This window comes from Carlito syrichta, unplaced genomic scaffold (assembly GCF_000164805.1).
Source record: "Carlito syrichta isolate Samal-C Ts95f unplaced genomic scaffold, Tarsius_syrichta-2.0.1 Scaffold90651, whole genome shotgun sequence".
Taxonomy (NCBI): domain Eukaryota; kingdom Metazoa; phylum Chordata; class Mammalia; order Primates; family Tarsiidae; genus Carlito; species Carlito syrichta.
Window position 1 is genome coordinate 15070 of NW_007034747.1, and position 12112 is coordinate 27181.

The 12112-nt window shown below is 44.4% G+C and overlaps 1 protein-coding gene across 3 annotated transcripts in view; it reads left to right on the forward strand.

Moving 5' to 3' along the window:
• The first annotated feature begins 441 nt into the window (after positions 1–441).
• UBXN8 (UBX domain protein 8) overlaps positions 442–12112 on the forward strand; it is a 31229-nt gene continuing 19558 nt past the window's right edge. The window contains exons 1-3 of one of the 3 annotated variants that reach the window (XM_008059084.1): positions 442–535; positions 6151–6273; positions 9398–9468. In XM_008059084.1, the coding sequence (XP_008057275.1) occupies positions 448–535; positions 6151–6273; positions 9398–9468 (282 nt within the window). In that variant the 5' untranslated portion in view covers positions 442–447. The remainder of the gene's footprint in view (positions 536–6150; positions 6274–9397; positions 9469–12112) is intronic. The other 2 variants (XM_021712810.1, XM_021712804.1) reach the window with 2 other exon arrangements.

The following is a 12112-nucleotide window of genomic DNA, read 5'->3' on the forward strand; positions in this document are numbered from 1 at the left end:
TAAATTGTCCTTCCTGCAGGGACCAGAGACCGCGGAAGGGGCCAGGAACCGTTAAGGCTATAAGAAAGGTGTTCCAGCCACAAGGCCAAGGGGCCAGGCTGCCTCCTTACAGCATCAACCGCCGGTGCAGTCCCCTTCCACTTCATTTCACTCTTGACGGCTCTCTCTCAACAACTCTACGAGTCCGATGGCAAAAGGGCAGCCCCCACCCTAGAGCCACGCTTCCCGGGACACCATGTGACTTGGGCGGTGGCTTGTGTTCCTTCTGAAACAAGGCTACAGGTATAAGTTCAAGGACAGAAACGCTTAGCCACGCTTGACCAACCACCCGCTCTGGAGCCCGGTTCTCGCCCATAGCCCTCCCGCAGGAAAGGGTCCCCTCCCGCCTCCTGGGCAGGAGCGACCGGAAGGGGCGGGACTTCCGCACGGACGGGGGCTTCCGCCACCATGGTTTCTCGTGGGGTCGTGGGCATTTTCCTCCTCTCAGCTCTCCCTCTCTTGTGTCTGGAGCTCCGGCGTGGGATCCCGGATCTAGGTAAGTGTTGAGTTTTTTCTTCTTGGCGCTCACGTCTGGGTAGTTTTCACAGGAATGTTGCGTAAAATCACCGCCTCTTCCACTGAGTCGCCTCTGAGAGGCGCTGACTACAATTCCCAGACTGCCTCGCGCCTGCTTCGTACTTCCGGAGCTGGCGCCCATTCGTGAAAGTTTCCCTCCAGAAGTTTTGCGAGTAAGGGCACGAAGGCAGAGATCGCTGGGACGGTCATAGACCGTAGTTTCACGTCGCGGGGGCCGCTTAAAATAAACAGGCCGGGCGCGGTGCCCCACGCCTGTTATCCCAGCACCTTGGGAGGACCAGGCGAGAGGATTGCCCGAGTCTAGGAGTGCGAGGCCAGCCTGGGCAACTTGGCATGACTTCGTCTCTACAGTACATCCAAAAATCAGCCGGGCGTGGTGGCGCGCGCCTGTAGTTCCAGCTACTTGGAAGGCTGAGGTGGAAGAATTGCCTGAGCCCAGTAGGTTGGAGGCTATAGTAAGCCGTAATCTTGCCACTGCACTCCAGCCTGGGCGACAGAGACTCAGCTCGACTCAAAGAAAGGAAGTAAACAGGTTGATAGAATGAAGGCCTTATGAGGAATCTAGGTACAGATTTAAATGATAAGGAGCTACACCCATGACATGCTGGTGGAGTATGGGGAAGGAATGGGGGAGGGGAGCAATATTCCAGGCAAAAGGATTATGACACATTGGAGGAAAAGAGTGAAGGCAATAGTAATCTCCTCGGGTCGCTTCCCACTGTGGAGCTTTTCTGTCCTCTCAATAAATCCTGCTTTCTGGGGTGAGGGGGAACAAAGGCGATTGTGGCTGGCTCAGGGAGAGGGGAGAGTAGCTCAATAATATTTATTGAACACCTGTTACAATCCAAACACTGGATGTTGTTTATTCAGTATCTCATTTCATCTAAACTCCAATCATAGGGGAATAGGCACTATTGTAATCTTACTTTTACAGTTGAGGGAACTGACATTCAGGAGGTTAAGTGACTTCCCTAAGGTTTTAAAAAGATTACTCTGGATTTTGAAGAAGAATGTTTTGGATGGAAACTATAGTGGAAGCAGTGAGGCAAGTTAGGCTTTTGAAGTAGCAAATAGTAATGATGGCCTGGACTAGGATGATAATAGAGGAGATGCAATGTGGACAGAATTGGGATTTATTTTTCTTTTTGAGTCAGAGTCTCACTCTTGCCCAGGCTGGAGTGCAGTGGCACGATTACGGCTTACTATAGCCTCAACCTACTGGGCTCAGGTGATCCTTCCTCCTCAACCTCCCAAGTAGCTGCGACTACAAGGATGTGTCACCAAACTCGATTAATTTTTTAGATTTTTTTTGTAGAGACAAGATCTCGCTATGTTGCCTAGGCTGGTCTCAAACTCCTGGGCTCAATCAATCTTCCCGCCTCAGCCTCCCAAAGTGCTGGAATTAGGACCAGATTTGGGATATTGATGGAGTAAATCAACAGGCTTTATTGATGAGTTGATATTTAGGATGAGGAAAAGAAAAGATTCAAGGATGACTCTTGCATAGGATTGAACAACCCTAGGTTGTCGATAATGCCACAGGTAAAAGAAAAACTGAAAGGAAAACAGTGGAAGTTTGGAGACTCTGGAGTTGATTTTTGGTCATATTATTGATCAGTTTACATATCTGTCTCCTTTTTAAATTCAGATATAAAGTTAGGGACTAGGATGAAATTTAACTTTGTGTATCTCTTCTCTTCTCCTCCTCCTCCTCCTTCTTCTCTCTCTCTCTCTCCACTCTTCCTTCCCACTCTCAAGGAGTCAGATGCCCAGCAGTGTTGCTTGAAAAAGAAATGAAAGTAAAATACTTTTTAAAAATTTACAGGGACTATCCAGATACCTACTCACTCAGGCTATACTGAAATATAACAATACCTTTATCCAAATGATGACAAATGTTGAATTCATTTTGGAAATGATTGAATATGAATTCAACATTTCTCATGTGTTCCCTTGTCTTTATAGCATCCACCCCTCCTCTGCTCATTTAGAATATTGTTTTGCAATAGTATTTGGGTCACTAGTCAATGAGAAAGTAGTTTACTAAGAGTTGCAGAAGGAGCTTTGCTTCCACAATCAACTCTGATCACAGAGAAATACACTTCTTGAGGGCAGAGACTAGATTGAGTTTGTTTTTGTATTCCTAACACTTATCACAGTGCCTAATTTTAATGAAACTAGGCCTAGAGATCTAGAAAAAGCAATTGGCTTCTGGCTGCATCCATCTAGTTCCTGAAATTTTCACTTAATTAACTTCTTTCTCCTAGGTCAGTTGTGAATTGGCTGTTGTTTCCTTTAGTTTCTTGGTAGTGAGCTTCCGAATTATCCATTAGTGGCATTTAAGTCTGTTTTACAACTTCCCTGTGCAGGAGCTGCAGGGCTAGTAATGTATGGAATGATACTTGTGGATACTATTACTCCTTAGGGAAGCTGCTTGATTGGATTCCCAGGGCTGAAAATGGAACTCCCAGATGTGTTTATTCACCTAGACTGTATTTTTTAGACATATATTGAAAACGAGCCTTATCTTTTTCTACTGTGTCAAAGCCTTCATTGCTAATACATTTCACTTGTGAAAGGTCATAAGCTGGAGCCAGTATCCCAATGAACAGCCATTTTAGCATTGCTTGGTTCTGTCATGTTTTTCTAGCAGTTCACTTTAATTTACCCTCATTAGCCAAGGACAGAACAGCTTTCTCCCTCCCCAGCTTGTTTTGTAAACAAGTTAACCTAATCCATCCTTCACAACCCAGTCATGGCAGACCCCATCAACATGGCAGCTATCATGTGACTGACCCACCCTGCCTACTGTCCATCACCTGGTGTTAATGCCTGTGCGTACCTGTCCCCTTCCTGAGGATGTGAAGCAGACCACCACCCAGTCACTTTCCCTCATCAAAGGGGAGGTTTGTTTATTTATTTATTTTTGAGTTGGAGTCTCACTCCTAGCCCAGGCTGGAGTGCAGTGGCACGCTCATGGCCACCCCAGTATCAACCTGCTGGACTCTGGCAATCCTTCCACCTCAGCGTTCCAAGTAGCTGGAACTATAGGTGCGTACTACCACACCCAGCTTATTTTTGGTTTATTGTAGAGATGAAGTCTCACCAAGTTGCCCGGGCTGATCTCGAACCTGCAGGCTCAGGCAATCGCCTCGGCCTTCCAAAGTGCTGGGATTATAGGCTGAGCCACCAGGCCCAGCCTCTCCAAACCTTTATATGATCCGAATGCATACAAGTGCTTGGTGGCTCTAGGAAATCAAGAAGGAGCTAGCTGGGTTCCAGCAGCGGGAAGAAAAAAACCATAGTGCAAGGCGTGGTAGTCGGTGGGAATATGAAATTGGAATGAGAGGTGGCCACTAGAACAAAACCCCAGGAATGCACAGCCTGAGCTATTTAGATGCAAAGGTTAACGGAAAGGGCAGCTTGCTGAGGCTGAGAACTTCCCAGCCCTCAACTGAGTCACAGGTAGTAAGGGTATGGTTGTACCACTGGATCCTGCAAGAGACCAAGTTTCATTGGGGATGGGAGATGTCTGGAAGAGAAAGAATACATCCACAATTAGCCTCGACAGTTCTGTCCACCCTCTGGGGAAAAAACAAACCCCAAATCTTTTTTCTTTTTCTTTTTTGAGTTGGAGTCTCTCTCTGTTGCCCAGACTGGAGTGCAGTGGCATGCTCACGGCCACCCCAGCGTATACCTGCCGGGCTCCAGTGATCCTTCTGCCTCAGCCTTCCAAGTAGCCGGAACTACAGGCGCTCATTACAATGCCTGGCTAATTTGTGTGTGTGTGTGTGTGATTTATTGTAGATACGAGGTCTCACCAAGTTGCCCAGACTGGTCTCAAACCTGCCAGCTTAGGCAATCCACTCATTTCAGTCTTCCAAAGTGCTGGGATTATAGGCTGAGCCACCAAGCCCGGCTACTGCAGTCCAGCCTGGGTGACAGAGTGAGACTCCTACTAAAAAAAAAACCCCAAAAAACATTTTTTTAAATTTGAAAGGTGTATGCACAAATCTAATTCTTTTATATTCTCTTGTGATAGTTGCAAGTTATGTGCTTGTCAGAACAAAAATCAATAGTATGGAGCCTATATCTCACAACTAAATGGTTTCTCTACATACCAATATTCTCGTTTTTTTTTTGGCTTAAACAACAGACATTTATTTTCTCATAATGCTGAGTGCTAGAAGTCCAAGGTCAACGTGCCAGCATAGTCCGTTTCTGGTTGATTTTTGACAAGAGCTTGCATCACGTCTTGTAAGCCTGTAAAATGGCCTCCTCCTTTCTGTGTCCTCACATGGTATTAGGCTCCTTCAAGCAGCTGCAATCAAGAATGCTGGGATGGAATCTTCCAAAGACTTACTCGCCCTTCTCTGGCTCCTGGGAAGAGGGAGATGTGAATAGATGGGGGACGGCAGAAGTAGTCTGCAGTCTGTCTCTGACTTCATGTAGTGCCCTTGCATCATTTTTTAGTACACCAGCTCCAAAATAGCTATGATTCTTGCATGGTGGATCAGGGCCTCACAGTACACACTTCTGTCGCAGCGGCGCCGAGCTCCAAGATGGCTCCAGCTCGGCTCCCGAAGGTACTCGGCCGCCCTGCCGGTGGGCTCCGCCGCGCGGGCGAAGGCCCCCCGCTCGTGGCTACACGGCCGCGCCTCAGGCGAGCGGGCCCACGGCCAGGGCTGCGCGGGGAGGGTGCGGGCTGGCGTGGCCACGCCTCGGCTTCCGCTCCTGGGACCGCCGCCCGCCAGCGTCTATTCTCGGTATTAAACAACTTTTGGAATGGCTGGAGATACCTGGACTTAATCACGTGTTATATTGACCAGCTCCTCAATCAAAAATTAATGCTGTCGAGTTGGGGGAGCTGTGATGCAAAATAAAATAAAAATTATTTCTTCTCTAAGCTTTAGATTGCTGTTTTATTTTTATGAGATAACGTATATTTGCTTTCAGTTAAAAGTAAAACATTTAGGCCTGGTGTGGTGGCTCATGACTGCAATCCCAGCACTTTGAGAGGCTGAGGGTGGGACCAGCCTGGGCAAGGTAGAGAGACCTCCTGTCTACAAAAAAATCAGATGGGTATGAGCTGGGCATGGTGGTGTACTCCTATAGTCCCAGCTACTCCAGAGGCTAAGGTGGAAAAATCCCCTGAGCCCAGGAAGTCGAGGCTGCAATGATTATGCTACTCATTGTACTCCAGCCTGGGTGACACAGATCCCAACTCAAAAAAAGAAAGAAAAAAATGTATAATTGCCTCTGTACTGAACATGAACTTACTTTTTTCCTCTGCATTATTCTCTAAATAATATAGTTTAATAATGTTATATGTAGTATAACAACTATTTACATAGAATTTACATTGTATTAGATCTTAGAAGTGTTGTAGAAAGGATTTATAGTATAGAGGAGTATGCAAATACTTAACCATTTTTTATCAGAGTCTGCATTTTATTTCCGAGAGGGATCCTGGATCCAATCCCCCACAGATACTGAGGGGCAACTATATGTGTTAGTATTTACTAGTAGTATCAAGAAAAGTGTTTTAAATTTTAATTTTTTTTCTTTTGTCAGGAATTAAAGATATCCTGTTGTTGTGTGGCCGAATTTTCTTACTGCTTGCTCTTCTTACTTTAATTATTTCTGTGACTACCTCATGGCTTAACTCATTTGACTCTTCCCAAGTTCATCTAAAAGGTAAGTTTATTTATGCTACACTTTTGTAGTTTTCTACTCAAAAGTCTTTATCTAGAACTTCGCACAATAAGAATCATTTTGCCATTAATTTGAGATGCATAATTTCAGGGGGAGCAATTATTACAATTTTAGTCATGATTGTTTTGAGTCGGGCTATAACATTTTTATTAGAAATTATACATTTTTCTTAAATTTATTTTTGGAAATCATCATTTCTAATTTGTTACATTGTAAATTACTTAATTTTATTTTATTTTATTTTTTTTCTGAGTTAGAGTCTCACTCTGTTGCTCAGACTAGAGTGCAGTGGCCGCTCCCGGCCACTGCAGCCTCGACCTGCTGGGCTCTGGCGCCTCAGCCATCTAAGTAGCTGGATCTACAGGTGCGTGCTGTCACACCCATCTAATTTTTTTGATTTATTGTAGAGATGAAGTCTTACCAAGTTGCCCAGGTGGGTCTCGAACCTGCGGGCTCAGGTAATCCACTCACCTCGGCCTCCAAAAGTGCTGCGATTACAGGCTGAGCCACTGAGCCTGGCCAATTACCTAATTTTAAATTGTTTTTGTGTCACTTAACTGCTGTTTGACTCCTACAGTTTATATCTATTTTACAAAGAGTAAATGTTTCTATCATTAATTTCTAAAGGCTTTTCATCCTAAGTTTTCATTTTATTGTAGCAGTGTTTACTTGGGCACTGATGTCTTATGTATAGTTAAGTGCTTTTAATTTTAAAAAATCATGCTTATTCTTATCTTGGCTGCTGCTTTTTTTTCCTGAGTCAGAGTCTCATTCTATTGCCCAGGCTGGAATGCAGTGACACGCTGCTCACGGCCACTGCAGCCTCTACCTGCTGGGCTCAGGCAGTCCTTCCACCTTAGCCTTCTTGTTTTTGTTTGTTTTTTGGGTTTTTTTTGAGTTGGAGTCTCACTCTGTCACCCAGACTGGAGAACAGTGGCCACTCCCGGCCACTGCAGCCTCGACCTGCAGGGCTCCGGTGATCCTTCCGCCTCAGCCTTCTGAGTAGCCGGAATTCACCTCAGCCTTCTAAGTAGCTGGAACTACAGGTGTGCACCACCACACCCAGCTAATTTTTTGATTGATTGTTGAGATGAGGTCTTGCCAAGCTGCCCAGGCTGATCTTGAACCCATGGTCTCAGGCAATCCTCTCACCTCGGCCTCCCAAAGTGGTGAGATTATAGGCATGATCCACCGTGCCCTTTTGTGAAGTATAGAAGCCTTTTAAGACAATATTGTACTTAGTTTCAGAACAGATGAATCTTAAAACTAAAAGCCAAATCTTTTATATGCTATGAGGAAGAAGCTTGCCTTTAATGAATTTGTCACGTTGTATTTTGTTTTACTGTTTATTTAAATGTAAATAAATAAAAGGAAAATTAGCAGTGTTTAATTTATAGCCCTTTCAAATTAACTATGACTAAAATCATAGTCCTAAAAAGTTATATTATTCAACCCAAATATAAATGACAATATGGATGTTTTAGGGTCTCTTAATTATAAATTTTGCATTTTTTTCTTCTGATGCATTATTTTATCTCATATACTTCGAATGACTCAGTTGGAAAATTAAACAAGAACATTGTAAATTCTCTTAGGAACTTTGTGTTAAATACATTGTGATATCAGGAGATTATTTGCCTGACACTTTAAATTAACAGGTTTGTTTTGTAAATAAGGGAAATGTGCCTTTGACACAGTTTCTGTACTTTAAGTTGTACCTTTGTGTTGTTAGTGTGCAAGTCATTTGGTATTATGGGTTGACAATTTCGGGACATAATCATCACTGAAGGCCAATGCTATCTAATATGTAATATCATTAAGACTGTATATAGTGTCTAATTATTGTATTGCTTTAGAGTCAGGGTCTCATTCCGTTCCTCAAACTGGAGTGCAGTGTCACAATTATGGCTCACTGTAACCTCGGTCACCTGGGCTCAGGTGATCCTTCTGTCTCAGTTTCTATAGTAGCTGAAACTAGGCATGCCACAATACCTGGCTAATTTTTAGGTTTTTTTTTTTTTTTTTTTTTTGTGGAGATGAGGTCTTGCTGTATTGCCCAGGCTGTTCTCAAATCCTGAACTCAGGCAATTCTCCCGCCTGGCCCTTCCAGAGGGCTGGAATTACAGGCGTGAGACACCATGTCTAGCCCAAATTTTCTTTAAATGAGTAAAAGCTCAACTTGCTCACACTTTTGTTTGTGTGAGTTGGAGTCTCACTCTGTCACCCAGTCTGGAGTGCAGTGACATGCTCACAGCCACTGCAGCCTAGACCTGCTGGGCTCCTGCAATCCTTCTGCCTCAGCCTTCCAAGTAGCTGGAACCACAGGTGCACACACCCACACTCGGCTAATATTTTGATTTATTGTAGAGATGAGGTCTCGCCAAGTTGCCCAGGCCGGTCTCCAACCCGTGGACTCGGGCAGTCCTCTCACCTTGGCCTCTCAAAGTGCTGGAATTATAGGCATGAGCCACTGCGCCCGGCCTACATGTTCAATTCAGTTAGTTGATTCCTTGTATGCAGAACCCTTAGATCCAGAGGGCCAACTGTATATACAACATTAATACATGTTCAAGAATTTTTGTTTCAGAGCAGAGCTTTTAGCTTAGATTTTACTTGCGGATTTCTTTGTTTCAACTATCTGCATGTATCTCATTTTCTTTTTTTTTTTTGAGTTGGAGTCTCACTCTGTTGCCCAGACTGGAGTGCAGTGGCCGCTCCCGGCCACCGCAGCCTCGACCTGCTGGGCTCTGGCGATCCTTCCGTCTCAGCCTTCCAAGTAGCTGGAACTACAGGTGCGCACTACCACGCCCAGCTAATTTGTTTTTTTTTTTTAATTTATTGTAGAGATGAGGTCTCACCAAGTTGCCCAGGCGGGTCTCGAACCCGCCGGTTCAGGCAATCCACTCACCTCAGCCTCCCAAAGCGCGGGATTACAGGCTGAGCCACCGAGCCCAGCTTGTATCTCATTTTAATTACTTGAAAAACTGTATTTTTGAAGATTCTTATCTCTCCCAAAATGTTAAAATCTACAAACAATTTTCAGAGAAAATACTATCCAACATATTGATACTTGGGAATTAAAAGCACTTTTGTTTTGATGTCTTAGAAGAAGAAGAGCAGAATGAGAAAAAGCAAAAACTGGTGAGAGAAAAACAACAAGAGGCCCAGGGTGAAAAGGTAAAGCATGATTTTTAGAGAGTATATAGAAGGAGAATACAAAAATATCTGGGGCATTTAAAATTAAGGTCTGTTACTTTCTATGTTTATGCTAAGATTTTAAAAAAATTATTACTGAGGTCAAATTTTTATGACATAAAATTGATTTTTTTTTTTTTGAGTTCGATGGAGTCTCACTCTGTCACCCAGACTGGAGTGCAGTGGCTGTTCCCGGCCACCGCAGCCTCAACCTGCTGGTTTCTGACGATCCGTCCACCTCAGCCTTCCAAGTAGCCAGAATTACAGGCATGCACTACTGTGCCCGACTGACCTTTTGACTTATTGTAGAGATGAGGTCTCGCTGCCCAGGTGGGTCTTGAACTCACGGGCTCAGGCAATACCCACTCACCTCAGCCTCCCAAAGGCACGGGATTACAGGCTGAGCCACCGAGCCCAGCTAAAATTGATAATTTTAAAGTGCACAATTCAGTGGCTTTTAGTACATTCACAGTGTGCAACTACCACCTCTAACTGGTTCCAAAACATTTCTATCATCCCAAAAGAGAATTCAATACCCATTAAACAGCCACACCTCCTAACCCTGCTCCCATTCTCTGGCAAACACCGATGTTCTTTCTGTATGTATGGATTCACTTATTCTAGATATTTCCTATGAATGGACTAGTACATGTGGTCTTTTGTGTTGGACTTCTTTGATTTAGCATAATGTTTTCCAGGTTCATTTGTGCTGTAGCATGTGTCAGTACTTTATTCCTTTTTGTGGGTGAATGTCCCTATATTCCTTTGTATGGATAAGCCAAAATTTGCTTATTCATTTATTCATTGATGAACATTTGAATTATTTCCACCTTTTGGCTTTTGTGAATGGTGCTGCTATAGACATTTGTGCACAGGTATTTATTTGCGTATCTATTTTCAATTTGGGGTATATAAACAGGAATGGAATTTTTGTGTCATATGGTAATACTTTTTTTTTTTTTTGAGTAGGAGTCTCACTCTGTTGCCCAGGCTGGAGTGCAATGGCACGCTCACGGCCACCACAGCCTTGACCTGCTGGGCTCAGGTGATCCTTCTGCCTCATTCTTCCAAGTAGTTGGAACTACAGGCACATGCCACCACACCAAACTAATTTTTGATCTGTTATAGAAAATTCACTCACCTCAGCCTCCCAAAGCACAGGATTACAGGCTGAGCCACCGAGCCCGGCTCCTTTGCCCATTTTTTAACTACGTTTGTCTTCTTCTTCTTTTTTTTTTGAGTTGGAGTCTCACTCTGTCACCCAGACTGGAGTGCAGTGGCCACTCCCGGCCATTGCAGCCTCAACCTGCTGGGCTCCGGCGATCCTTCCGCCTCAGTCTTCCAAGTAGCTGGAACTACAGGCACGCGCTACCACGCCTGGCTCATTTTGATTTATTGTAGAGATGAGATCTCACCAACTTGGCCAGGCGGGTCTCGAACCCGCGGGCTCAGGCAATCCACTCACCTCAGCCTCCCAAAGGCGTGGGATTACAGGCTGAGCCACTGAGCCCGGCTACGTTTGTCTTCTTAGTTGTTGTTGAATTATAAGAATTCTTTATATATTCTGGACCCTTAATCAGATGTATGATTTGCATATATTTTCTCCCATTTTGTGGACTATATTTTTAACTCTTGATAGTTTCCTTTGATGCAAAAAAAGTTTTTAATTTTGTAGAAATGCAGTTTATCTGTTTTTTTTTCTCCTGTTGCTCATGCTTTTGGTGTCACATTTCAGAATCCATTGCCAAATATGAAGTTATGAAGATTTAGTTCTGTGTTTTCTTCTTTTTTTTTTAAAAATAGAGATGAGGTCATTGTGTTTCTCAGGCTAGTCTCAAGTGATCTTGCCTTGGCCTCCCAAAGCACTGGGATTACAGGAGTGGGTACTATGCCCAGCCTGTGTGTTTTCTTAGCGTTGTGTAGTTTTAGTTCTTTTTTTGTTTTGTTTTGAGTTGGAGTCTCACTCTGTCGCCCAGACTGGAGTGCAGTGGCCGCTCCCGGCCACCGCAGCCTCGTCCTGCTGGGCTCCAGCGAAACCTTCCAAGTAGCTAGAACTGCAGGTGTGTGCTACCATGCCCAGCTAATTTTTTGATTTATTGTAGAGATGAGATCTCGCCAAGTTGCCCAGGTGGGTCTTGAACCCGCGGACTCAGGCAATCCACTCACTTCAACCTCCCAAAATGCTGGGATTACAGGCAGAGCCACCAAGTCTGGCCTAGTTTTAGTTCTTATATTTAGGTTGTTAGTCCATTTTGAGTTAATTTTATTTGTTTGTTTGTTTGTTTTTTTGAGTTGGAGTCTCACTCTGTCACCCAGACTGGACTATAGTGGCTGCTCCCAGCCACTGCAGCCTCGACCTGCTGGGCTCTGACAATCCATCCGCCTCAGCCTTCCAAGTAGCTGGAACTACAGGCACGCGCTACCACGCCCGGCTAATTTTTTTGTTTATTGTAGAGATGAGGTCTCGCCAAGTTGCCCAGGCGGGTCTCGAACCCGTGGGCTCAGGCAATCCACTCACCTCAGCCTCCCAAAGGCGTGGGATTACAGGCTGAGCCACCGAGCCCGGCTATTTTGAGTTAATTTTATATATGATGTGTGGTGGGGTTCAACTTCATTGTTTTGCGTA